Raw genomic sequence first — 27809 nt, 5'->3', positions numbered from 1 at the left:
TTTTCTTTTCTCCGGAAAACAGGTCCAAATGGCTCTTTGAGTGTTTAAGGTTGCGGACCCCTGACCTAGTGAAATAGACCTTTAAGTTAAACACCATTAAGAGCCCTGTGGCAGATGGCTGTATTGTGTAGCTTATGCAAGTGCATTAGGATCAGTACAGGAGTTTCTGCTTCCTGTTAGTCTCTCTGTAGCATGCAGGCTGGTTGCCTGCATGTTTGGCTCTTCAGTTAAGCAAGACCGTTAAGTACCTGCGCTGCAAACACTTGTACAAAGGTAATGTAATGGGCATGTAGGGGCCTCTATTTATACAGGCATCTCCCCCTCCAAATCCACAGGGGGTGGGGAGAACAGGGAAACAGAACCCTGCAGATGGGGGGTCCACCTGTACTTGGTAAATTGATTATGATCTTTGAAAGAATTCTGAGATTTATTTGAACATTTTTCATTTGTATTTCTTTCAGCTGTGCACATTGAGAAGATAGTGCTGAAAGGCGTTCCAAGGAAACGAGCTGACAAACACCTGGAGTATACTTTTAAAGTAAATGAGCATCTGTGTACTACAAACATTTACTTCATAACACAGTTCAAAGTTATCTAGGTTACAAAATGGTGCATGGAGGAGTGGGAGTTTGCTAAAAATGCAATTGTCAGCATTTTTGTTGCTTGTAGGTGCCACCTTGATAAATCATTGAACTGTTTGTAGTTCAGTTTCTAGGCACAAGCAACAAACCTTTTTTCTTATGTATCTTCTGAGTGGTATATATATCACTTGAATGCACAGAGCAAGAGATAATCACCAATGGTGACCAGAAATTCTGTGATCAGCAAAGCAAGTCTCCAGGATATTTTGCTATAGGATTAACATATTTTTTTTAAAGAAGCCATAAGCAACACTAGGAGGCAGAGTGCCTCTTTCAAAATGGCTTCGGGCTTCTTCATGTTCTCGGACACAACACTATTGCTATATACTGGAGAAGAGGAGTTCTTACCAACATGCACTCCCTCTGCTCCCATTCATCCATTATTAAAGTTATCCCCTTATTAAAGTTAAAGTCATCCCTTATTAAAGTTATCTTTTTGACAGTAAGCATGTGCACTTTGCGTGCATAGAGCAGGAAGCAAGAAAATTTTGAAAACAAGCCAACTCACTGTTGGTAACTTGTGAAATTCTGACTTCTGCAATGAACAAGTGCAGCCTGTACCTCTCCACACATTGTTGAGAAGGCCTTAAAGAATGATTGTCAGTTCTCTACAAGCCTGAGTCTATGCACAACACTTAGTTCTGATTTTTCCTAACTTTCATCCAGCTGCTCTTCACAGTTAAAATGCATTTCCCATCCCATAATCTTCTTGCCATAGTTGGGCTCTTCATCTCACAGACACAGGCTTTTCTCCTTTACGTGGTGGGAAGTTTTGCTATATAAAGTCCAATTCTTTTGTACAGCCACACACAGAAGTTTCACAATCTCATCCGCACAAAAAAATCTTGCTACTGAATTAAGTTTGCTTTTCTATTGAAGCATTTCATGCAATTACTTTGTTTTTATGTGTTGTCCACACCATAGAAATTTGGAATGTGGCTATGTTTTGGGGTAAAGACTAGGATTGCCTGACAACATCAGAATGACAAATAATACTAAGCATTGAACCATATTGCACATCCTGTAAGGAATTTTCCAGCTGTTTTTCTGTCCCGGTGCTCACAAGTGGGAGAGGGAATTGTGTTGTGCTTCAGCACTTGAATTGCTCAGGAACAAATAGTGCGAAAATGCTCGGTCTTGCTGAGGGAAAGGAAGCCCCTCCTACTCCCTTCCCTCTCCAGGTTATCTGAAGTAAAGGGGTGGTTTTACTTTCCCTCTGGCTTGGCCTTCCAAGAGAATAAGATTAAGATGTCTTCTTCCTCTCCCACCACCATCTCAGTTTTTCTTTTACCATTCCCATCCAGTAGCAGTGAGAAGAATTTTTGGCTGGCCACAAGTGAGAAAGCAACCAGATTTGGTGGAGCCCAATTATAGGGTTTTTGTTTAGAGCCCAGTTATAGGGTTAGTATTATATTAGAGATAATACTTTAAAAAAAAAAAACCTTCCGACTTTAGTTGGGGCATGAAGGCTCAATATGTTTTCAGTATATTGAAAATCTCAATTTAATTTACAGAATATAAAATATTTTTATTCCTTTAGAGAAGAAATCTCTGTTATGGTTGTGACATTCAGTTGCAAGCAGTATCTGATACATATTTCAGGGAACTTACTATGGTGTGTTGGAGCAATTATTTTGATATTATACGTTGGGGAATGAGCCAGGTTCTGAATGAGCTAGGCTTGTTTTACTAATTGCTCTGTTTCTAAATGCTAAAAACTCCCTGCCTTGGTAAACCACCATTATTTTAAATTGAACTGTCAGTGTACATGGTGCACCCAAAGTACTTTACTGTCTACGTACACAAGAGAAACTTAGAAAAAAAGGGACATATAGAAAGGTGAAAAGCATGCAGTTGTGCCTGCTAAATTATCTTTTCTTTCTCCATAGGTTACATGGTCTGATCATTCTGTATCCTGTATAACAAAAACACACCAAGAATTACAGGAATTCCTACTAAAAGTAAGTATTCAAATGAGATTGCATTCTAACAAGGATTACTTGTTGCATTACGTATTATGTGGTACTGTGTTGGCTGGAGATTGATTTCCTTGATCTGCGAAGTAATAAAGAAAAGTTAACATTACATCAGTTATTTATAAAATGTTTACTGGGTGAATATGCAACTCAAAATATTTGAGTTTCTGTTTGTTAGAGAATGCTATTCCAGTTGGCTGGGAGAATGGCCAGTGGTAATAGCTTTGCGTGAGGGAACTGCTTCCTCTTATTTCGGCTGATGCTAAATATAGTCCCAACCCAATTTTTCTTTTCACCTCCAACCTACAGTAGAGCACTTACAGTTGATTTGGTGATTTTTGTGTTCTCCTGCTCTTAAATCCTACTCGATTAACCTGCTTATTCCTAGGAGGTCTGGTAAAAATTGTTCCTGCTGACTGCATTGACTTTGGTCAGTAGTGTTGGTTGTTTAAGGGTCAGTGACATTGAGAGAGTGCAGGAATGTTACTCAGAGAGTAACTTCTGTTGTGGAGGTTCAGTGTTAAAGATAGTAGAACAGGAGCTTCCTGGGATTCTAACACAGGGAAGGCCCTCATACACTCTTTCCATCTGAATTAGTTTTTGATAACTCGTGGTTTCTGGGAAATTGGTTGGTTGTATTTAGGTATAATAAATATCTGTGATCTGTTACAAGAATGAGCCATGGCAAGTCTTGGGTTTACGAACGCCTTCCTCCCCTCTTTTCATACGTGAGGAGAGATGATAAGAAGCTTCTGTTTTCAGTTTGCAGCAAGCTATAACTTGCCTTTCAGATCAAAATCTGAAACAGTTTCAGATCCTGGCTTGAAGACAAATGATGATGTACACAAACCAGATTTAGCTGCAAACTAAAAATGGGTGTTTCTAGTTCCCTCCATATGTGAAGAGAGGGAAGGAGAGGAAGGAGCATGCAAGCTTAAGACTTATTCTCATAACAAACCTGGATTATTGTTGCATCTGAATGTGTTTATAGTACTGAACTAATGAGAGCTGTTCAGCTTTACCTTCTTTACAGCCTTTTTCATAAACATTTTGATACAGGTTACTTCTGTTTGCCAATAACTAACATTACCCTTCTCAACAGCTTCCGAAAGAACTTTCTTCAGAAACGTTTGACAAGACTATTCTAAGAGCACTAAATCAGGGGTTCCAGAAACAAGAAGAAAGACGGCACTCAGACTTAGAACCTATGATAAGGTAGCAGTCTAAGCAATAAATATGTTAGTGTTTAATACAATACTCTGTGTGACTTTAGGCTATTCATTCCTATCTTGTGCATATAGTTTACATAGAAATCTGCAGCTATTGAATGGAATAGGTAAGAAGCCAATGCATATATTGCATAACACAGACTAGGGTTGCCAGAATCCTAAGGATGTTGGGTTCTTCTTTTAGGTGCTAGAGAAGAAGAGATAAAAAATAATGTTCCATCTCTGAAAAGCAAGTTGACAGTAGGGGGGAAAATAACTGCTTAAAACAGTGTTCCACAAACTGGGTCAGGACCCACTGGGGGGGGGGGTTGCGAGCCAATTTCAGGTGGGTCCCCATTCATTTTGATATTTTATTTTTAATATATTAGACTTGATGCTGCTATAGTATGTGACTGCATTTGGGGAAATGTTACAGGCCTGTACTTTTAACAGACTACTATGTATATGCTTTTAACAATGGTAGTAAATAGGACTTACTCCTGGGTAAGTGTAGGTAGGATTGCAGCCTAGGATTATTAAAAATTTCCCTGCTCGATGATGTAAGTTCCAGTCATGACATCACTTCTGGTGGGTCCCAACAAGATTCTTTTTCTAAAAAGTGGGTCCCGATGCTAAATGTGTGAGAACCACTGGCTTAAAAGATAATAAGCAGAGCAGTGACTCAACAGAGCACAAAGGCATAGCTACATGTTAGTTTTTGTATTTTTGGTTAGCAAGAGGTCACAAAGGATGGCTGGTCTTGGTAGACCTGTTGCAGCTTAGGAACAATTCTCTTCTCTTTCCCAGCTTGGAGATTGGAGCTGGAAAGAGGACTTGGAAGTTTTCCCTGCAGTTGTAAAAGCCCAGCACTCTTATCCAGCTCTTGTCAGACTAGAACCCAAATAGCAAATCCCAGCATTCCCATCTGGCTCCATAGTGGAAGGCTTGTTTTTCCACTGAGGCGCTCAGTGCCTTGACAGCCCAGTGCCAAAATGTCAGTCTCGTCATGTGGTGTAGGAATGGTGTTGTGCCTTCCCTGCTAACTGAGCATGCTTATTGCTCCTCTGCCTACTGGATGTTCATGTATGGTACATCGTATTTGCATATAGAACATGTAAATTGTAGCATTCATAGGCCAATCTGTTGCTGTTTTAACTTTGCATTTGAATTTTGTGGTAGAGCCGTCTCCCAGTATCTGTGGATCTGCTTATCTGCAGTTCCCCATGCCCATTGCTATTGTTTGTTTACAGTTGTGCCAGAGATTGTGTATGTTACTTTAACCAGACACTATAAGCAGAAAACTTATAGCAAGACAAGCAGGCAGCCAGCAAGCAGTGAACATGCTTCCTGTTTCTGTTAATGTTTACTGAGTCCCCTCTCAGTTATGGGTGCAGTGGGGTGCAAAGATAGGGTTCCCCCATATCCGGGGTTTCCTGTATCTGTAGTGGGGGCAGGAACATTCCCCCTGCAGTACACCTGTACTTTATTTTATACTTTTGTGTCTCCTGTGAATCACACTTGTGACTATTGGTCAGAAATCTGGGAAGTCTAACCTTTTGTAGGAGTTTGTGGCCCCTTTCCTACCTTCAGCACATCTTTACTACCACATTATCCATGAAGCAATTTTTATTAATATGATGCCACCTGTGTGCATGGTGTTTACAGAGGATAAGTTCCTGCCCTAAGGGACTTGCAGTCCCCAAATTTGATACACTGGGGACAGCAGGGGAAGTGGAGGCAAAGGTTAAAATTGGAAGATTATGCATTATTTTGGTTATCAGTACTTGGGCTTAGTTACAGAAAAACGTAGTGTCTGGGGAGCTGGGCCAAAACATCTGCACAAAAAGGAGGAGAGATTTTAAGAAAGCACAAAGTGATGCTACAGAAGCATTCTGGGGGTCAGTTGCAGTCATAAGAGTCAGGAAGGGAGTGGGTGGGCAGGATCATTTGAGGGAGCAGGAGAATTTAAGACAACTGAGTGGTAGAACTGGACCAGGGGTGTCCAAAGTTTTGGCAGGAGGGCCACATCAGCTCTCTGACACTGTGTCGGGGGCCAGGGGGGGGGAAAAAGAATTAATTTACATTTAAAATTTGAATAAGTTTACATAAGTTTACATAAATGAATATATTAAAGATGAACTTATATGAATGAATGAAGGTCTTGCAGTAGCTCAAGGCCTATAAGAGGCCTTGCACAAAGCAAGGCCAGCCTTTCCTTCACTGCCACTGCTGCATCACAGATGTGAAAGAGCAAGCAGTGGAGGGAGCTCTCATCCCACAGCTCACATGAGAGGTCAAACAGTCGCCCTCACACTGAGAGAAGTTGCGTTGGACCAGTGCGGGCTTCAACAAATCTCCAGCGGGCCAGAGGCTCATTGGAGACTGGGGACTCCCTGACAGCTGCATTGAGAGGCCTCGAGGGCCGCAAGTGGCCCCCGGGCCAGGGTTTGGGCACCCCTGGACTCGACAAACAAGTTGTAGCCAGGGTTATTATGGGATATAAGGGAAGGGAAGGTCATGAGAGATTTTGAAATGAGAGATTAGACATTTTTGCAGGATCTGGGAGCCAGTATGGGGAACATTGCATAGTCAAAAATATTGAAGAATGGATGACTTTGACAGTGTTGAATAGAGATGCAGAAGCCATAGTGAAATCAGAAAGCAAAGACTGCTATAATTCAGGTGAAATCGTTCTGAGATGGGGAAGGGCAATATTTTTGTAGGGTTTGAAAGAAGTTATTTTTGGTGAGAGTTTGGATCAAAAATTGGTGTTCTAATACGAGCTTAGAATTAGACCCCAAGTACAATGTGAAGTCAACATTGTGTCTATCCATGTATGTTCTTGTGATACTCATTTGTTTTTCCAGCACAGATTTATTCAGGAACTTGCCATTCTGGGTATTGGGTTTGAGGGGGGGAAGATGGATTTTGTTAAACAATCACTTAGTTATAAATGGTATGTATTGGACTTACTTAAATGCATTTCCATTTTATTTGTAGGCAGCTTTTTTCAACCACTTCACAAGCTTTTCTGCAGAATCGAAGAGTAAACAACTTTTTTCAGTCGCTATCCTCAGAATCTTTGTATACTCACAGTAAGAAATTTTTTATCTAAATATTTTTTGGTTTGTGAATTCTTACAATGTGCTCTGTTGCTAACTGTACCAGTAGCCTGATCAGATTTGACATACAGACTTAAATAGGACTATCAGTTTTAAATCTAGTTACTTTTACTAATTTACAACTCAGTTAAGTTTGTGTCCCAATTTAAAACAAGCAACAACGTAAAAAAACCAAAGGCTTTCTTGAAAAGGGTCAGTCTTGAGCCTGTAGATACAGTATTCACTGTAGTTTGAATAGGCCTGAGACAAGAGTCCTTTGGTGCACCGCTTAGTATCTCTCTTCTGGTTGAAATGGAGCCATTTATTAGCCCTTGTTAAATGGTTGTTCAGCTAGCTTTGAATCCACCTCAGTGGTTTGGTCCACATTTTCCTTTTTTTCCTGCAAGATTGTTGCCTGCTTTGTTGAAATTTGGGTGTACTATGGTGTTCTCTTAATTTATTAAACTAGTCACTTTGTCAAAGGAGATGAGATTACCCTGGTATGACTTGTTCCTGACAAACCCATGCTCCCTCTTGGAAATCACCCCGTTATCTTCTAAGTCCTTGGAGACATTCAGCTTAATAACTTATTCCAAAATATTGGAGTAAAGCTGATCAGTTTATGACTTCTTGGATCTTCCTTTTTCCTCTTTTTAAAGATGGGGACAATTCTTATTCTCCAGTTCTCTAGCACCTCACCCATTGTCCAGGAGTTTTCAGATTACAGAAAGCAACCCTGAGATAATATCTGCAAGCTTCTTCTATGAAACTGTAGTGTAGTCTGTCTAGTAGGGACCAAAATGTGGATGAAACATCATAGAGTTTAGTAAGCTGTTATGAAGAGCCGTGTCCTAAGGATAAGGCTGATATCATCAATTATTAGGATTTAATGCCTGGCTCCAGTGAATACTGTCATGTACTTTCCAGGCATTATCTATTGATCCTGTCTCTGGCTCATGTTTAAGGATAACTGCTTGCCTCCTAGTTTGCAAATGATTGTTGGTTACATATTCTCACTAATCTGTTCAGTAGCTGTTATTTCACAGGTACTGAAAAACTCATATTGAAGTCTAATGGAAATTGTTTTGAATAGTAACGCAGAGTCCTAAATGGAAGTATTGCTGGTGATTGCTGCACTAAGTTTAAGAGATGCACCCTTTAGTATTAGAGAAGTTGGCAGTATCTGCATTGTAGATAATGCTTTTTGAAGTATAGAATGGAGGGGTGTGTGTGTGCATGCGTCGGAGGCAGCGCATGTAGAAAGCGTTCAGCTTCTTCTCCTGTTGTGTGCGAAGAGTAAGAACATAAGAACAGCCCCACTGGATCAGGCCATAGGCCCATCTAGTCCAGCTTCCTGTATCTCACAGCGGCCCACCAAATGCCCCAGGGAGCACACCAGATAACAAGAGACCTCATCCTGGTGCTCTCCCCTACATCTGGCATTCTGACTTAACCCATTCCTAAAATCAGGAGGTTGCACATACACATCATGGCTTGTACCCCATAATGGATTTTTCCTCCAGAAACTCGTCCAATCCCCTTTTAAAGGCGTCTAGGCTAGACGCCAGCACCACATCCTGTGGCAAGGAGTTCCACAGACCGACCACGCGCTGAGTAAAGAAATATTTTCTTTTGTCTGTCCTAACCCGCCCAACACTCAATTTTAGTGGATGTCCCCTGGTTCTGGTATTATGTGAGAGTGTAAAGAGCATCTCCCTATCCACTCTGTCCATCCCCTGCATAATTTTGTATGTCTCAATCATGTCCCCCCTCAAGCGTCTCTTTTCTAGGCTGAAGAGGCCCAAACGCCGTAGCCTTTCCTCATAAGGAAGGTGCCCCAGCCCCGTAATCATCTTAGTTGCTCTCTTTTGCACCTAAGTCCATGATTTGCTGCAGTACAGAAGTGTACTCAAGACGCAAGCTCTGTAGACCTGGATCTTGGTATGTTCTGTCAGCTTTTTGTTGGACCAGACTCTCTTTGCGAGTCTGGAAAATGTGGTAGCTGCTTTGCCAATGCGCCTGTTTAGCTCAGTATCGAGTGAAAGAGTGTTGGAGATCGTTGAGCCAAGGTACACAAAGTCATGGACAACCTCCAGTTCATGCACAGAGATTGTAGTGCAGGGAGGTGAGTCCACATCCTGAACCATGAGCTGTGTTTTCTTCAGGCTGATTGTCAGTCCAAAGTCTTGGCAGGCCTTGCTGAAAGTTAATGAGCTGCTGGAGGTCTTTGGCAGAGTGGGCGGTGATAGCTGCATCATCAGCAAAGAGGAAGTCACACAGACATTTCAGCTGGCCTTTGGACTTTGCTGTCAGTCCGGAGAGGTTGAAGAGCTTTCTGTCTGATCTGGTCCGGAGATAGATGCCTTCTGTTGCAGTTCCAAAGGCCTGCTTCAGCAGGACAGCAAAGAAAATCCCAAACGAGGTCGGCGCGAGAACACAGCCCTGCTTCGCTCCTCTTCGGATGTCAAAGGGGTCTGATGTGGAGCCATCAAAGACTACATTGCCCTTCATGTCCTCGTGGAAAGACTTGATTATGCTGAGGAGCCTGGGTGGACATCCAATCTTGGGGAGAATCTTGAAGAGGCCGTCTCTGCTGACCAAGTCGAAAGCCTTTGTGAGATCTATGAAGGCTATAAAGAGTGGCTGACGTTGTTCTCTGCATTTCTCCTGCAGCTGTCTAAGGGAGAATACCATATCGATGGTGGACCTGTTGGCTCGGAATCTGCACTGCGATTCTGGATAGATGCTCACTGCAAGTACCTGCAGCCTCTTCAGTGCAACTCGGGCAAACAGCTTTCCTACAATGCTAAGGAGAGAGATGCCGCAGTAGTTGTTGCAGTCACCCCTGTCGCTTTTGTTCTTGTACAGCGTGACAGTGTTTGCATCCCTCATGTCCTGTGGTACTCCACCTTCTCTGCAGCAGAGGGAGAGGATTTCATGCAGCTCAGTGGTGATGATCTCTTTGCAGCAGTTTAGGACTTCAGCAGGGATGCTGTCTTTCCCAGGTGCCTTGCCAGAGGCGAGGGAGTCCAGGGCCACGTGAAGTTCTGCTAGGCTTGGTTCACTGTCAAGCTCCTCCAACACAGGCAGGCACTCAGTGTTGTTCGGTGCTTCCTCGGTTACAGCATTTTCTCAGGAATACAGCTCAGAGTAGTGCTGCACCCAGCGTTCCATCTGCTGCCCCCGGTCCTGGATGACCTCGCCTGTGGCAGACTTCAGAGGGGCAGTTTGCTTCTGTGTTGGACCTAGGGCCTGCTTGATACCATCATACATCCCCTTGATGTTGCCCATGTCAGCTGCTATCTGTATCTGGGAACAGAGTTGGAGCCAGTAGTCGTTAGCGCATCTTCTGGCAATCTGCTGGACTTTGCTACAAGCAGCTCAGAGGACCTGCAGGTTGCGCTCACTGGGACAGGCTTTGTATGCTGCTAGAGCTCTCCTCTTTTCTTCAATGACTGGTGTCAGCTCTTCAGAGTGGGCTTCAAACCAGTCTGCTGCCTTGTTGGTGGTCTTGCCGAATATGAACAGGGCGGTGTTGTAAATGGCATTCTTGAAATGTTCCCATCTGTTGGATGCATCTGCATCGGCCGGGCCTGGAAGAGATTCCTCAAGCGCTCGTGCAAATTCCTCCACTTTTCCCTGATCCCGGGTCTTGCTAGTGTCAATGCGAGGTCTTCCTTCCTTTTTCGTGATACAGTTGCTTAGTTTGCAGTTTCACTCTGCTGCACACCAGGGAGTGGTCAGTGTTGCAGGCAGCACCCTGATAATTGCATGTGATCTTGATGCTGGGAAGGCTGGAGCGTCTGGTGAGAATCAGGTCGAGCTGGTGCCAGTGCTTTGATCTTGGGTGTCTCCAAGAGACTCTACTTAGGGCTTCGTGTTGAAGAATGTGTTGCTGATGCAGAGACCATGATGACAGCAAAGCTCTAGCAGGCGTTGGCTATTTTCATTTGTCCTCCCAGTGCTGAACTAGCCTAAGCAAGTGGGCCACGAACTGTGATCAGCACCAACTTTAGCATTGAAATCACCAAGGATGAACAATGGCTCTTTATCGGGGATTTTCTTGATAGTGGTGGCCAAGTCATCATAGAATTTGTCTTTAGCTTCTGCTGAAGATGACAGAGTCAGTGCGTATGCACTGTTGAGAGTGGCAAGTTCTGCTGAGGAGTGGAGCTGTAGGGACAAGATTCTTTCACTTCCTGCAGAAGGTGGGATGATGGTTTTCAGCAGGGTATTTCTGACCGCAAAGCCAACGCCATGTTTCCTGGTCTCGTTTGGTGGTTTTCCCTGCCAGAAAAATGAGAAATTTCTCTCCTTGACAGATCCTGAATCCAGCAGTATCGTCTCCTGAAGGGCAACGATGTCTGCTCAGCTCCATGTCGATGACAGTTGTTTTGTGTGCATCATCTATTTCTTGCAGGTCGTCAGAGAAGCCAGGTGTCATTGTCCTAACGTTCCAGGTGCCCAGCTTTAGGGCAGGAGTTTTCTGTTGCCTGGTGCAGAGTTGTTGGTCTGCTTGTTGGTTTTCACCCTAAACCCCACGCACCCTGTGAGGTTAACGGACCGTGGCGAGGCAGCACCTTACTGACTGGGAACTGCCCAGCTTAAGGCAGGCGGTAGCTGCCCAAAGAGATGCAGTGATCTCTCCCACCGTCGGAAGCAGCCCCTGGCGTCATGCTCTACGCCAATCAAGCAAAGACTTATAACCTGTAAACTGCTTCCTGTGTTGTGCTGATGCTGTGCCGTGTTGTGCCGATGCTGATGTTGTGCCAGTGCGCGAGGCCTGGGTAAAGTGGGTATGGAGGATAGACTGTTACCCATGCAGCAAATCCCTCCTCTCCACGTCACTAGAATGGTCCAATGGAAAGGCAGAAGCCAATATGGTTGGTTCCAGCGGCGTCACAGGAGTTGCCAGAATGTGACTGTGTTCAGCCGGGAGCTGCCTCAGGGACTCCGGCGCCGGATTTTGCCCTGAGGTTGACTCCTGAAGCCTTTTCCACAACTGGATATAGCCAAAGGCAGTGGAGGTCAGAGTTTCCTTCTCTTAGATGAGCTGCCTTCCCAGGCTGACGAGTCTCATCTACCCAGTGGCTGTTTAGTCGCCTCTTACGACAAGAACAGCCAAACTGGGGTTCTGGAGGGAGAGGATTGCAAAGGGAAGAGAGGATTGTGGGATATGGGGGAGTGGGGGGAGGGCTGGATTGTGGTGGACAGAGAAAGCAGAGGGAGGAGAGGATTGTGGGATATGGGGGAGTGGGGAGGAGGGCTGGAATGTGGTGGATAGAGAAAGCAGAGGGAATATCCCTCTAAAAAGTGTGCATGTCAAAACACTGTTCTGTTTTTGAGCATAATCCTAAATTTCCAGAATGTGAAGTGAGGTTGGTCTTCATTATACTTCTTCTTGTGAATCCATGTTACCTTTGTTTTTGAAGAAGATTGGGCACAAATGAAGTGCCATGTATTATTCCCTACTTGTTGGAGAGGTTCAGCTCATTGGTGCCCTGCTTTGTTTAATATAGGGAAGTAATTTCACCTATTGTTGCTTATCTAAAAACCAATTGCCTAAAAAACATCTAGTCTCTTGAACAGACCAATAGCAATTTACCATAGCCTTCACTAATCAATCATTAAAGTTTAAGCTCTTTAGTAATGCAGTTTTGAATTGATTGCTGTCACTTTTCAGATAGTGTTCAGTCATCCCTGAAGGCAAGCAAGGCACCAGAACACTTCAAGGAGGACAGTTCGGAGGCTTCAAGTCAGGAGGAAGGTAACCATGTGTTCCAAAGTGAAATGTGGGATTGATTGAAAAATTGTTTTCAGATAATGTTTTGTGTTTCTCTTCTCAGAAAGTGCTGAAGACTGGGGGTGAGAGCTACTATAAATTAAAGCATTTTGATGTAGTTGCAGCTAAAGTAGAATAATGTACTGGTCCATAAATTTGGCATTTAACTAGACAAGCAGTTCCCAATCTTTATGGCACTCTGACCCATGTCATCCTCTGGTGGGTCACAATGCTCCTGGTTGTTCTTCGGCAGCCTCTTCTGGGTGGCGCCGGGCCAGCGACCAGCTCTACTGGCCTCTGCAGGCTTCAGAATGGCCTGCAGAAACCTCTGAAAACCAATCTGGTTTCTGTAGATGTCTGATTTTGCCAGCCCAGAGCAATCCAGAAGAAGTCTCCAGGGCTGGAATGGCCCTAATTTTGAACCATTTGTTCACAAGAAGGATGTGAGGGTCCAGCCCCTAACCCACCTCACAAGGGGTTGTAATCCACCCTTTGGGAAAGGCTGGCTAGAGAGTACAGCAGTTGTACACCTCCTCAAAAAAGAATACATACGGTTTGTCAAACCACTAGGCACCAAACCCTAGGCCAAATCTGGCATTCAAAAAAGTTTCCCTTGTGCAGCGCTTACTGTTCTGATCGGCAGCTGCTTATCTTTCTAGTAGACAGCCTCAGAAGCTCACACTGGACAACTGCTTCCACCTGGAAATCCAGGCACGTAGCCTGATGGAATGAGGGGCAACGGAAGTGGCTGCCTGGCTCGTGTTTCTGGGGTGATTGACTGGAAAGATAAGTGTCTGTGGCGCAGTACAGTAAGTGCCACATGGGGAAGGCATTTTCTAGATCAGCAATTTTCAATCTTTTTCATCTCATGGCACACTGACAAGAACATTAAAATTGTCAAGGCACACCATCAGGATTTTGATAATTGCCAAGGCACACCATGCTGCCAGTGGGGTCCTCACATCCCTATTGGCCCTACAAGTAAATGATCTTCCCTCAAATTCCTGTGGCACACCAGTGTGCCATGTCAGTGGTTGAAAATGACTGTTCTGGAGGGAGCTGTCCCATGGTTTGGAGACCACTATGACAGACTTGATAGTAAGTTTATGCTTTTTTTGGAGGATATTTGGGACAGCAGGGTATTGATTGCCTTATGGCTTTGTTGCTTGTAGTCTTTTTGCTGCTGCTTTCAGGATTTTAAATATTGTGATGTTAACAGTCCTGAATTCTCAAAGATAGCAGGGAATAAGTAAGGCTGGCAAGGCAATTGGATGCCGGCTGATGGGTCTGAATACCCGCCATTTTACTCTGCACTTCCCCATAGTAGGGGCAGGGGGAGACTCGGTTGCACGAACCAACATAAAAATATATACAGCAGTTATGATAACCACTACATGAATCCAAGCTTCACTGGCAGACCTTTTTGTAAGTGAAAGTTTGTAAGAAGGCATCCCATCAGTGTGCGGGGTCTAGGCTATGCAGGTTTTATAGGTTGTAATCAGTGCTGTGGGTTGGAAAGTACTTCATTAAGTTCTCTATTGATGTGTCACAGACTTGTCAAAATATTGAATAAACCCTTGATCAGATTGGAGGAGGGTTTCTTGGTTGGTTGAAGATAATTTTTCATCACTAGCTTACCTTTCTTGTCTTTTCCATCCAGAAATGATACAACCAGTGATTCATAAGAAACTTAATGGAAAATGTCCTGTTGCCAAGTAGGTATTAAGGAAGAATGTGCTGCATGCATTTCTCGTCCAAGATGTACAACATTTAATTTACGGCAGCATTTACCTTTCATATACAGGGTGAACCAAAAGTAGGTGGACAGTAAATGATAACATTTATTTTGAGATTACATATGCAGTTATATTTACTAATACAATTAAATATAATTTAATATAACACAAATGTCATAGTTATAATGAACACCATCGTTATAGTATAACCCTAACACAAATCCTATTCCACCTATTGTCCACCTAATTTTGGTTCACCCTGTATATTGATCCAAGCATATTGATACAGGGTCATTTGAGGAACGAGCAACTGTTGAAAGGAGATTTTGAGTGGATTATGCAAACGCAGCTTTGCAAGCACTGGGTACGTGATGCCTTACCCAGAATGTGTACACACTCCACTGCTCACTTCCTTAGCCACCATTGTGTCTTTTCTGCCTGACACCAGGGCTGTACTTCGTGTAGTATTGGTTTGAGTAGAGCGCTCTTTCAACTGGTAAAGTATAGCATTACTGCTGATCACCAATTCTTTTGCACATGCTAACAGGAGTGGTATGTGCTATGGATCAAATTGTTGCAGTTTTAAAAGATGGGGAGGTTGCGTAACAGTGTAGAGGGAGACTAGATTAAATGTAGCTGCTACTTGTCTGATATATGAGGGGCTTTTGCCACTCTTTACAAAAACATGCACTGTTTTGAAATCTGTAGCAGAAATTGTCTTGGAAAAGACGCATCTTCCTGTGTGTGGCTTGGAGATACTTCACAACAGGAGTCACAGATTCTTATGTATCTTTTATAGCAGCACGGTTAATTCAAAATGTTCTTCACTGGATGATTTCAACATAACGCCTTCTGAACTCAATGGTATGGCAGATTGGAGAAGGAAAAACTGTGCTATTCAGCAGCACCCAGAGCACTGTGCAGTCCTGGATCAGGTATTTTTCATAACAGATTTCCAAAGCATAACATAGATTTTGAAAGCTACTTAACAGCAGCACAACCTCGTGTATCTAGCTGTACAGATTTCCAAACCTAAACTAAATTAAAATAAGCAGTTTTAGATAATGTGCTTCATTCTGAATTTTCTCTTTTTTCAGTAGGAATTTTTGCTAGTTATTAGCTGTCTTCATTTCTGCAACTTTTAAGTAAGCGTTAGGAAACATTTTATACCTGTCGACTGTATAGTCAGATGCTTGAAGATCACTTCATAGGGAGAGGGTCAGTGGGCAGGTTAGGACAAGAAACTTTGAATGAGAACATTTCCCAGAAATACTTGTGCACCTGCATTTTCTTGCTGTGCTTCATACAGTGCTTGCTGGCTTAGAAGTGGCATGCAAGTCTTTTGCGCTACTTTTGACTTGGGTAATGCTGTTCGTTTCCTGAAGAGAGGAGCAGTGTGATCCAAGCCCCCAAGCCTGAGTCCTTTTTGCTCCTTTTGAACTGGATAGAGCTGCTCCCTGTTTGAACCTGGGATGCAGGCCACATCCCACTGTCTCACTGGCCAGGTGTTTTCCACAATGCCATCAGTTGACTGTGTGAAGCAAAGAGTTTTAAATGTGAGATTATCATGTTATACATTACAGACTGGAATTGCTTGCCTCACTTCTAACTGTGTAGGTGCTTTGTAAAACAGGACAATCCTAGGCATGTCTACTCACCAGGAAGTCCCTTTGTGTTCGGTGGGACTTACTTCCAGGAAAGTGTGTATAGGATTGCAGCCTTAATTTCAAAAAATGTCTGATCTTGTGGCTTAAAAAAGAGCAAGGTGATTTTAAGGTTTGCTGGGGGGGGGGAGAATACAGCTGTTTAAGGAACTCCTTATGTTCTGTTCAGTGTCTCTGCTAACAAGACCTTTTGAAGGTCACTTTTCTATACAGTAGAAGTAGAGGGTTCTTGCAAATTGAGCAAAGAGTGAAAGGGGTTGTCTTGCTTAACTAAACCCTTTTGAAAAGGGCTTGTGGGTTTATTCTGAATTGGTGATTATCATTCATGTGTTAACATTAACTTGTTACTACTATCTTTGTTTCAAGTGAAATATTAGAACTTTTGAGTTGGACAGTTTCTGAGCTGCTATTTTGTTCTCTAGCATACAGGAGAGAAGAGGAACTTGCCTGTAATAAGCAAGAAGAAAGGAAAGCTGCAACCAGAAAAGTAGGTGTTAATTTACAAAAGTCATTGAATAACACTTGTATTTCTAGCAAAAAATATGGTTAAGTGCAGAACCATTTTTTTTGTATTTGTTAAAACTAAGCACTTGTGATCTTACAGACTTGTGTGTTCTTGATCATTAACAACTTTTGACAAACTGAACACAAGTAGAATGGTGTGCGATCTACAGATATAAAAATCTGGAGTTTGTGGAAAAGTGGCAAGAACATAGGGGCACGTACTGGCCTTTATGTTTATGCATGGAGAGAGCATGCTATAAATAACCAGGTTGATAAAGCCAATTTTGAAGTGTTACCGTTTGTAGCACATGATGCTCCCAGTTCATATGCTGCGAAGGGAATTTCCTGTCTCCTTTGATCCACCTCAGAAACACCTGGGTGATTAAAATGGTTAAATAAAACCCCAAACTATATATTTATACAGTTCAGAAGGAATTGCGCAGTTATATTTCCCGAAATGGTGTTTGTGAGTGTTTTTTGTTGGTGTATTTAAAAAAACACACAAAAAACAAGATTAGTTTGTGTTAGGGTAGTGATATTGTTTGAACTTTCTTCAGCAGACACTCGTTCAACAATTAAGTCTTACAGTTTGAATGAAAGAGCATTAGGAGTTCTTGATAAGTTGCCATATTCAGGAATGAGCAGTCTGCCAGCAGCAGTATTATCTCTAGTAGGATATAGAGTTAACTGTTAGCAAGAAGCATTGTCTGATCGCTTGTGCAGTTGGATATTGAACTGGAAGTGTCATCTAGGGTTGAGGACAACTATTTGAGAAGGGAGGTTTCAAAGATATACCTCTTACCTGATTTTTTGGTAAGCTGTGCCTTGTCAAGTCTGAAATGATCTCAAAATGGGGTTGCTTTCTGCCCATTCCCATCAGTCACTCATTAACATTGCAGGAGCAGTGAGAAAAAGACTGGTAGCAAGCATGCTTTTTGCTTCTTCATGGGTCGGCCCTGCTAACTACTCAGCTTGAAATAACCTGCCACTGGTTTTATTTCTCTGGCAGCACTTCTGTTGCCTATCTTTCTTCCTCCTGCCCCTGCAAAGCAAAGGAACTTGGTGGAAAGGGATGTGTTCCTGCTAAACCTGAGAATCTGTTCCACAGGAGGCATTGCCTTCCTTTTTTTAGAGAAGAAATTTAGCATTCTGCCAAAGCAACCATGAATACTTTTGCCAGCAATAGTAACTACACTTTAGTGCAGGGGAGACATGAGTTTTGATATGCCAGAATTAATTCCCCACATTTTTCCTTGAAGATTTTCTAAAAATGGGAAGATGGCCATACTTACTGTTTATCATGTACTTCTACTCCTTGAGGCTTTGGAAACCCTGGCCTCTGAGCGGCCCGCTTGGAGGCAGGCTGTGCAGCATGGTCTTTCCCAGTTTGAAGAGACACTTTGCCAACAGTCTGAGGCTAAGAGGCAAAGAAGGAAGGCCCATAGCCAGGGAGCCAGACCAGGGACAGACTGCACTTGCTCCCGGTGTGGAAGGGATTGTCACTCCCGGATTGGCCTTTTCAGCCACACTAGACGCTGTGCCAGAACCACCTTTCAGAGCGCGATACCATAGTCTTTCGAGACTGAAGGTTGCCAATACCAGTCTTTATTTTAGAATTGTTTCAAATAGTTCTCTGTAGATGCTGATGATTCAGACTAATACTATACTAATGCTAAAGTAGAAAATATTTTAATATGGGTATAGTAATATAAATATAGTAATGCATTGAATTTATTGTGTTGTAATTATTCTTACTTTAATCCTAATGTTTAAACCAATAATTTAGCTTGTGGTTCTGGTCAACCTGTCCTGTTTGCTTGAATTGCTTTTGCCTTGAACTTAATGTACTGACCTCTTGATGCCATAAGAGCATTTCTTAACAACCCATTTTGATTTTTGTATTCGCCTACAGAGATAAAGTAAAGAGAATTGACACACGGTTAACTATTAGAACAAATTGTATGAGAATTGCAGACACTCATCATCTTCAACCAGGAATAGCAAAAGGTAGGAAATATATTTAAGGTAGTGGTTCTGTACACACTTTCCTGAGAGTGATCCCTATTGAAAACAATGAGACTTCTGAGAAAGCATGTATTGCACTGTTAGGGACTTCTCAAGTATAGTAAGGTTTTAAGAATGGTTTGGTTTCATGAAGATAGTGTACGTAATGTCCAAGTATTGTATGATTTTCATGCTTGGAAGCAAGTATGGAGTGTTGTTGGTTGAGTGTAATGCTGCATTTGGTGATGTCCTAATAATGATGGTAGTAATCTACTTTCTATTACAATTTGTGCTGTTAGTCAAGTAAAACAGATTACCAATGTTCATTGGTCTCATTGTTTACATAAAGACTTTGTACCAGTCTTTCTAGACGTAGTTTCACGTTTTAGTCAGGAAGGAGTTTATGTTCTTGAGAGGAGGTCTTGTAGTACCTATAGTATTAAGAATATTTATAGCACTTCTCCACAAAATATAGTTCACAAAGAAGTTTATAAAGCAAAATAAATCACTAAATGCTTCCTTGTCCCCAAAGGGTTCACAATCTAAAAAGAGATCCAGCAAAGACGCCAGCAGCCACTGGAAAAGACACCCCATTCTGGGGTGAGGGTGGACAGCTGCTCTCCACCAAATATGAAAGGATACCACTTTGAAAAGATGTATCTTTGCCCAACTAGCAGGGACGTTGCTTTGGAGGGGGGAGGAAGTATTGGTGACCATTGCATCTAGTCAACCATGGCTGGGAGTACTGTCAAAGAATTCTGTTGGCTTTTGTCCTGCCTTCCCCCTTAAACTTCAGTACACAGCCTGCTTCCCAGGAGTCAGTGCTTAAGCTATTTCTGCTCAACATTGCTTATATGCAACAGGAATCAAATCGTACACCTATGGGCTCAGCAGAAATGGGTTAAGCACTACCCCAAATTTCTGTCAATTAAAAAAAAATCTTTATTAGGCATAAAAAATTTGTCTAAATACTGCAAAGATCAGTGTTGGGAATAGACACTGTTCTTCTGCTGTACCTTTTTAAGAGTCCAAGAAGACACCCCATTGAGCCTGTGCACTGATCCCTCAGCTAGCTTAACCCCTGCTAATTGGGTAAGAGGCACTTTTTCAAGTGGGTGCTCCTTTTTTTAGCAGGGGGAGAGTAACTGGCCCATCTCACCCCAGCAGTGTCTGTTCTAGTGGCTGTCTGCTGGTATTCATTTGCATCTTCTTAGATTGTGAGCCCTTTTGGGACAGGGAGCCATTTAGTTATTTGATTTTTCTCTGTAAACCGCTTTGTGAACTTTTAGTTGAAAAGCTGTATATAAATACTGTTGTTAATAATAATAATAGCTTCTTTTAACCTGGTTTGGTTTTGGGGGAATATCTTTAGTTTTGGAGGGGACATCTTTGTGGTGGTTGTGGAGGAACTGAATAGAAAAGCACTCTCTCTTTCTCTGAGGCATGTGTAGTTAAGAGCACAACTTTTACAAGAAGGGTATAGGTTATTACAAATATTTCTGTTTTTAACAGTTCCTGACAAGAGCTAGAATGTTCCCAAAGTTGACTTTGCTGAGCTGCAGAAGCCATATATATGGGATTGTACAGGTGATCACTCAGACTGTAGTGATAGCTACTCTATAGGAATTTTCAGAATTTACTTGCAGGACTGAATTGAAGAATAATCCCCCCCCCCCAAAAAAAAAATTACTTGGGCTGGAATTCAAAGAACCATGAAATTATTCCATGCACCCAAGGAGGCTTGTGCTTCTGTGTCTGTTTTGACAGACCACTTTTGGAAACAAGGTGACATTCCAGTTGCATTTGTTTATAGAACTATTGTTATAGAACTAACAATAGAACTATTGTTATATTCTGCCTATAGTATATGCAGAAGGTAAAAAAATCCCACTGGCATGTCAAAATTATATGATGTAGCTCATTAAATCTTAGGCATAGCTTTTGGTGAATGATGTCAGTGGTGGTAAGATTGTTGCCTTTGATTATAAATGCTTTTGTTGCAGCTTTTAAAGCAATAGTGTTCAAACTCTCTTCAAAGAGTTGGACACTGAGATGCCTAGGTAGTAGGTGAAAGATGTCAAATTGATTGGCAGTAATTCTGTTGCTATCAAATCTCTTCTAGATGCAAATTTAGATATCACAGTTGGACATGATACATGTGGAGAAACCTCCTCAGAGAGTTATAGTTCTCCTTCTAGTCCACGGCATGATGGAAGGGAAAGCTTTGAAAGCGAAGAAGAAAAAGACAAAGGTTGTATTTGTGGAGCACGTGTGTTTTAAAATATTATTGACACCTTTAAATGATGGTGTACTAGAAGTAAATATAATTCCTTGTGAGCTGCAGTGATGGGGAGACACGTGCATTCTCTGTACAGCCCCCTTCTTGCCTTGGTCTTCTCCTGAGGAACCAGTTTAAACTGTTTTCTGCAGCCAGCCTGCCTCTGTGGGGGCTAGGCATCCCCACAGCACATTGCTGGAGGAGACAAAGAAGTACCAACTGCACTGTCTGGTGTGTACACACACTTGTGTTCCCAGAGAGCTCATGGTATTAGCCCAAACAGTTTATTGAAGAGCAATGAGGTAAATGGCTTTTATCATAACCAAGCAGGCTGTACTCTTTTCAAAATGTCAGAATTGTTTATTAAATGTAAAATTGCCAAACTACAAAATGGAGGGGGGGTGGGGAGTTGGAAGCAATACAAAAGAAATCTGAAACAAGTATAACTAGTTTCCTGCACTAAGAAATCAACTTGCATAGGAGGAAGCACTTCTCTATTGATCTTATGCCAGTTGATTCTGCTCTCCAGAAAAGAATGCACAATCTTCACCCCATCCTTCAACTTGAGGACCTGAGTTTTGGATTTCAACATTTCTTGTTGCATTAGTTGCGAGTTGAGGAAAATCATGCCAAGCGCAGGATTTACCCTAAACCAACAGTCTCCAAATTGGAGACTGTTGCACAACAGGAAAGGTCTCCCGGTGCAACCAGCTTTTCTTCTCTGCCACTGATCTCTCCCAAACTGAGCTCCAGCCCGCTGTGCCTGCCCAGAAATCTAGGCACAGTGGCTTCTGGGGCAACAGAGCCCAGAAGTGTTGGGCTGGAGCTCAGTTTGGGGAAGATCAGTGGCAGGGAAGGACAGGTCCCTGGCGGAACAGTAAGTGCCATTCACATGGGGGAGGGTAAAGGTAGGGTACCAGATCTGGCCCATGGAACAGGATCTGGAGAGCCCTGACCTAAACTATGGTCAAGTGGGAAGAGTTAGGGCACAATCCTAACCAGCTTTCCAGCACTGAGGTAAGGGCAGTGCAGCTCCAAGGTATGAGAACAAACATTCCCTTACCTTGTGAAGACCTCCATGACTGCCCCCCAACTGCAAGATGCAGCACATGTCCCATTGGCACAGCTGTGTCAGAGCTGGAAAGTTAGTTAGGATTTGGGCCTTGGAGTGTCAGCTTGGACCTCCTTTGCTCGTTGTTTGAAAGGCATAGGTGCTAACCAGGATGGCGTCTCCCCACATACTTTTCAGATGGTCTATCTAAAGTTGCCTGATGCTCACGCCTGAGCAGAGAAACTAGGGTATCTGAAGCTTTGTCTTCCTTGTATTCCAGCTTGTCCACTGAGATCCCCTGAGAGGGCCCTTCTATGTGTGCCACACCTAATGGAGGCTAGGGGCACAGTGATAAGTACGATCTTCCCTGTGGTGGCACTGCAGTTATGGAACTGCTTTTGTGGTGACTTAAGAGCTACTCCTTCCCTAGATGCATTTCATTGGGGGTTAAAAACACTTTTGCGTTTTCTTTATAGTTGTGGTGGGTGGGGTTATGTTTAGGACTCACATTTTATTACTCTATTCTGCCTTTTTTTTGCCGTCATTGCATTTTACCTGCACTGTCTTCTATTGCACATCATATCTTCTATGTCCTCAGTATCCACGAGGGATCTGTCTCAGGCCCCCTCCCTCACAGATATGGAAACTGCCAATATGGGGAAAACTTACGTCCACCCCCAGTTCCTATTAATGTTTAAAGGCTTACCTCAGTGAGGTGTTCCTTGTTTTTTCAGGTTGCTGGAAGCTTATAGCATGTGTAGCCAGACTTCTGGCAGCCTAAATGCTTGAAGAGATTGAAGTTAAATTCCTGTTTGCATTTGATCTAGTCTTTTCAAGCTGCTTGCAGCTTACGTGCATGTTGCTATAAGCTTGCAAGCTTACAATGACCTGTGAGCAAGCTGTTTAAATTGTTTTTCTGATTAGCTCTTGTACTATTCTAGCTGCCTTGAAGCTGGTCTGTAGAAAGTTGACTGTTTCACATTCCCTTGTTTTTCCATAGACACAGACAGCAATTCTGAAGATTCTGGGAACCAGAATGTGAGGTTTCCTGGTTATGATGCTGAACATCTCAAGCCGTCTGTACAAATCTCTGCAAGATCAGAAAACGGGAATATTGTAGAAGATCCTCTAAGTTCACAGTTTCAGCATATTTCTTTTATGCCTACCCTGCATTGTGTGGTGCACAGTGGTGTACAGAAACCTGAAACAGTAATCCCGCCACCCATATCCGCTGATGGAAAAACTTTGGGAATGGTAGTGGCTGGTCCTGTTGCCCTTTCGCCAATGACAGAGCCTGCAAATTCAGTTCCTGTTGGACAAGGCTCAGGTTGTGAATCTGAAAAGCATATTGAACTTCTGTCTGCCCCTTTGCCAGGCACTTTCCTTCCACCTACAGCCCAGCCTGGCAGCCCTGCTTTGCATTTGGCAATGCACAGAATGAAAATACCTTCACCACAGGCATCATCTGAAGGTTGCACAGTTAGCGGACCATCACCACAACAAACAGGAAACCTAAGCATTGGATCACCAAACACTGCCTTTATCCCAGTCCACAACCCAGGTAACTTTCCAGGATCCACAGTTCCTACTACGGACCCAGTCTTAAAATCTGCATCCCATGTAGTGGGCCTAAATCAAATGGTGCCTCATGTTGAGGGAAACACAGGAGTGATCCCTCAGCCTCCCAGTCTAAAAGTAGTTGTTCCTGCACCTGGTCTCTCCACAACACTTCCACCAGCTCCTTTTACTGTACCAGTGACTCTTCATGCTAGCAGTGTGTTGCCCAATCAGAGTACAACTGTGCTAAACTCTGTGGCATCAACACCACCATCTCCGTCATCTGGTCTGTGTGTCAGTCAGGTTCAGCCTACTGTTCCTCCTGCAATACCTACCCACACGCCAGGCCCTGCACCTAGTCCAAGCCCTGCTTTAACACACAGCACTGCACAGAGTGACAGCACATCTTATATTAGTGCTGTTGGAAATACTAATGCAAGTGGGACTCTATTGTCTCCACAGCAGTTGGGGTCTGGACCTTGTGGGTCTTGTGGTCGCAGATGCAGCTGTGGGACCAATGGAAGTCTTCAGATTAACAGTTACTTTTATCATAACCCACTTCATGGACAAGTCTACAGAGTTCCACCGTTCTTCCCTCTGCCATCACTTTGCAATGGTAGCTACCTCAACCAAGCACATCAAACCAATGGAACACAGATTCCTTTTTACTTGCCTCGGGCCCCATATGCAAATGGGCTGATGCATGACCCAGTAATGGGCAACCAAACCAACTACGGTATGCAGCAAATGGCAGGATATGGGAGGTTCTATCCTGTGTATCCAGCTCAAAATGTAGTTGCCAATACTAATGGATCAGGGCCCAAGAAGAATGGGAATGTGTCCTGTTATAATTGTGGTGTTAGTGGGCACTATGCACAGGACTGTAAGCAGTCATCCATGGAGGCCAGTCAACAAGGTAATCATAACTCCCAACACAATTGCTTCTGAGTTCACTAAGCTTCTATTATTGACCCTGCTGCCCCCATTCTGCTATCCGTGGTTTGTATGACTGTGTGTCTGTATGTGATTGGCTATAAAACCATCTAGTAATTTGTGTGATAAGTCCAAAGTAGTTACATTGTCATAATGGAATTCATAAATAACCAGGGAAATGAGGCCCAGTGGTACCAGTTAGGGAAAAACAACCCAAAACCAACTTAGTACACTTCCCAGAGTTAAAATTTGTGCTGCCAAAATGTCTTTGTGTCTTAGTGCATATCCCAAATCAGTCTAGAAAAACCTCTTGGCTTTTGAATTGATCATTCACGTGTACATTGTATGTCTTGTGCTTGATCAGATTAAAACAGACCATTCACTGCACCTATAGATAGGTACAATATTCTATTCTTCCTGTCCTTACCTGTGAGTGATTGGAGCCACTGGGCTCAAGGTGCAAGTATGAATATACCATTAAAATCAAGGGTTGTGATCAATTTCATAGCTTAATCTTCTAACTGCAAAATATATCTTTTATCTTCACCCCCTTGTGATTTTTCTGGTGTATTTGTGAAATGTGAATGGGAAAGCACCCATTGTAATGGACAGAAATTCTGAAGTTATGTGCTTTAGAGTAGTCCCATTGAATATTCCGGGATTATAAGTCCAGTATACTGTGCTTGCTTGATGTTTGTTCTGGAGAATTTATTTTTAGAATGACATATTTGAAAACTGACTTCTAGGCAGACTATACAAATTTTAAAGCCTCTGAATAGTGAAATACCTTTTGGAAGAGTGTGCTAATCTTGATTCTTTGTAGTTTTTCTTATAATTTTAAGTGTAAGCAGTGACTTAGTAAGTTCTTTTTCCTATTCTAGGCACTTACAGATTGAGATATGCACCTCCCCCACCCCATTCTAATGATACGTTGGATTCTGCTGACTGAAACCAAGTAAACATTGCCTACATACCAAAATGAAGGTTGGGAAATCTGGGGAGTTCTTTGGATTTGAGAGATTACTTGTGTGTGTGTGTGTGTGTGTGTGTGTGTGTGTTTTTATATTTCTGTTGCATTTTTTCATTGCTTATGAACTTCTGTTCTAATCCAAAAGAAGAAAGCTGTTTTCCTCCTGGTCTGACTTGCATAAAGCATGTTTCTATCTCAGCCAATCAATCAAAAGAGCATTTGAACAAATAGACTTTTGCACTGAAGACTTAAGACATGCAATGTTTACTGCATTTTTTTAACAGAGGTCATTTAAACTGATTACACTGGTTGAACAGCCATATGGTTGAAAGGAAAAACTGGGTCATGCTCCCAAAAGTCACTTTTCCCTTCTCTCTCCCCTTCTTATGCTGCTATTCTTCTTTCCTACCTTTGCTGGCTCTACGTGTTTCCATGGGACTGGATGGATATTCAGCAGTTTGAATAGATCCAGCCTGTAACTTGAGTAAATTCCTATTCTTGAAAACCAATGGGAGCATTGCCTGTTTTTCTTAACGACTGAACACTCTCTGTAGTATGTGTGCGTAATTTGACAAATATATACAGCTCTTATGTGCCTAAATGAAAGAAGCATAGGATGAAGAAGGCTTTACGGGATGAACTTAACAGATTTCTGAAATAGAAATACATTTAATAATTTTATTTCTATTGTAATTTTTTTAAGGCCTGTTCAAAATCAGTAACTGGTATGAATGCCTTGGTTTGTGTGTCTGCATTTGTAATGAAAGTTGGCAGCAAGTATCTTTATTAAACATTCTACTTTTCATTATAAAAGAAACATGACTTGATTTTAACATTTTCCCTGTTTAGATGAGTGCAGTGTCATCTTCAGAATGTAAATGGTTTATTTCAATTTGGACAAAAACCTGTGTGTATTTTACAGAACCAAGTTGGTTTTTCCTATACTAGAACCAATCTACCAAATAGCAATGTCACTTTCTTTACCACTGTGTGATCACAATATAATGTGAAAGACTCCAATGAGTGTGACGATTGATCATGTTAGTGTCATGTCACTAAGTTTAATGCTGCTGTATTTTATTTCTGAAAGCCAATATGTACTAAATTTGCTTCCAGGTAATATTTGATTTAAGTGCACTGAATTTCTCTGGAAGGGAACTTTTTGACTATTGAGATCCACACTGAACTACCATCCTTTGTGTACCCATAGGTATCACAATTCCTAGCAGAAATGTAGACTTGACTTTTAAAAAGAGAAAGAGAGAGAGCTGCGGCAGACAGAAACCGATCAAAATCCATTTTGGGTTCAGTCTAATTGCAAAACCAGAAACTTGAAAACTTGATTTACTACATTTCTTCATAGATAGCATTTATATTTATACCACCAATATATTTTGAGACTGTGGAAGTAAAGAGGGTAGATGAAAGCTTTAATTTAAAAGATTAGCATAGGAAATTATTTTGGTTAAAAATATTTTATTTGCTCTGGTTGTCTTGGACCATATTAAAATTAAATAACTGCTTCTGAGTTTAGGGAGGGTGTTGAAAGCACCAGTGGACTTGCATTCTGAATTATTTACCAGTTTACTTTATGGAGTTATTTTATGTTCCAGATACTGTACTGTAAATAGAAGGTTTGTTGCCTTCTCTTTATTTGTATGTTTACCATATACTTTGATATTTGAAATGTTATGTACTGGAAAGGTCACTTATATTTCTAGAACAGATTGGATTTTATGCAGCATTTTTCCTTGAATTAACAGCAATAAAAAGAAAAAAAGCATCTGTTTGAACATACTTGTAGTTTAATTTATTCCAAAGAAATTGAAGTGTCCTGCCATTTCCCCTGATGAAGGTCTGAAGACTGGTCGCTTTAGCACGCTCTGAAGATCTTAGAGCGATGAAAATACTCACTCACATGATGGGGAAGGAATAAGAGTAACTTCATAACTGAACCCAGACAAACAGAGGAAGCAGGAATACCTGGAAAAAGAATGTGCATCTTGTCTTGTTAAGGGCAGTATTGAGTGACTATACCCTGTTTTCTGTGGTATTGTCATTGGATGTAGTTGCTGCCATCACAGGGCTGCTGCTGCACTTCTCAGTGACATGAAACTCTCCCTCAATGAGTAAGGTAGATTGTATGGTTACATACTACAGTTGCCTGCTAATGGGTCAAATGTCTGCTGTGATGTGCATCTGTTACTGGGCTCAATGTGGGAATGTCTATAGCAAAGTAACTGTGCCACTGTTAGTAATGCATGGAACAGGCCTTGGAATGATAAAATGAAAGGTAAGAACTTGCACCAAAAAGGCATTGGAGTGTGACTAGCCAGCCATGTGGTTGCTTCTTATGGCAAGCATTTATATACGTTAGTGTCACATGTGGCCCTAGCAATATTTC

At 42.2% G+C, this 27809-nt stretch overlaps 1 protein-coding gene across 1 annotated transcript in view; it reads left to right on the top strand.

The window, feature by feature from the left end:
• Positions 1-27198, top strand: part of ZCCHC2 (zinc finger CCHC-type containing 2) — a 33293-nt gene extending 6095 nt beyond the window's left edge. The window contains 12 exon segments of the mRNA XM_066625799.1: positions 462-538; positions 2531-2602; positions 3720-3832; positions 6826-6920; positions 12610-12693; positions 14369-14423; positions 15247-15379; positions 16531-16595; positions 18525-18619; positions 20739-20867; positions 22946-24418; positions 25317-27198. Coding sequence (XP_066481896.1) covers positions 462-538; positions 2531-2602; positions 3720-3832; positions 6826-6920; positions 12610-12693; positions 14369-14423; positions 15247-15379; positions 16531-16595; positions 18525-18619; positions 20739-20867; positions 22946-24418; positions 25317-25384 — 2459 coding nt within the window. The 3' untranslated portion in view covers positions 25385-27198.
• Positions 27199-27809: the final 611 nt, after the last annotated feature.

This window comes from Tiliqua scincoides, chromosome 4, assembly GCF_035046505.1.
Source record: "Tiliqua scincoides isolate rTilSci1 chromosome 4, rTilSci1.hap2, whole genome shotgun sequence".
In the NCBI taxonomy this organism is placed as follows: Eukaryota; Metazoa; Chordata; class Lepidosauria; order Squamata; family Scincidae; genus Tiliqua; species Tiliqua scincoides.
The sequence above is the reverse complement of the archived record's forward strand: the minus strand, read 5'-3'. Positions and strand labels throughout refer to the sequence as shown.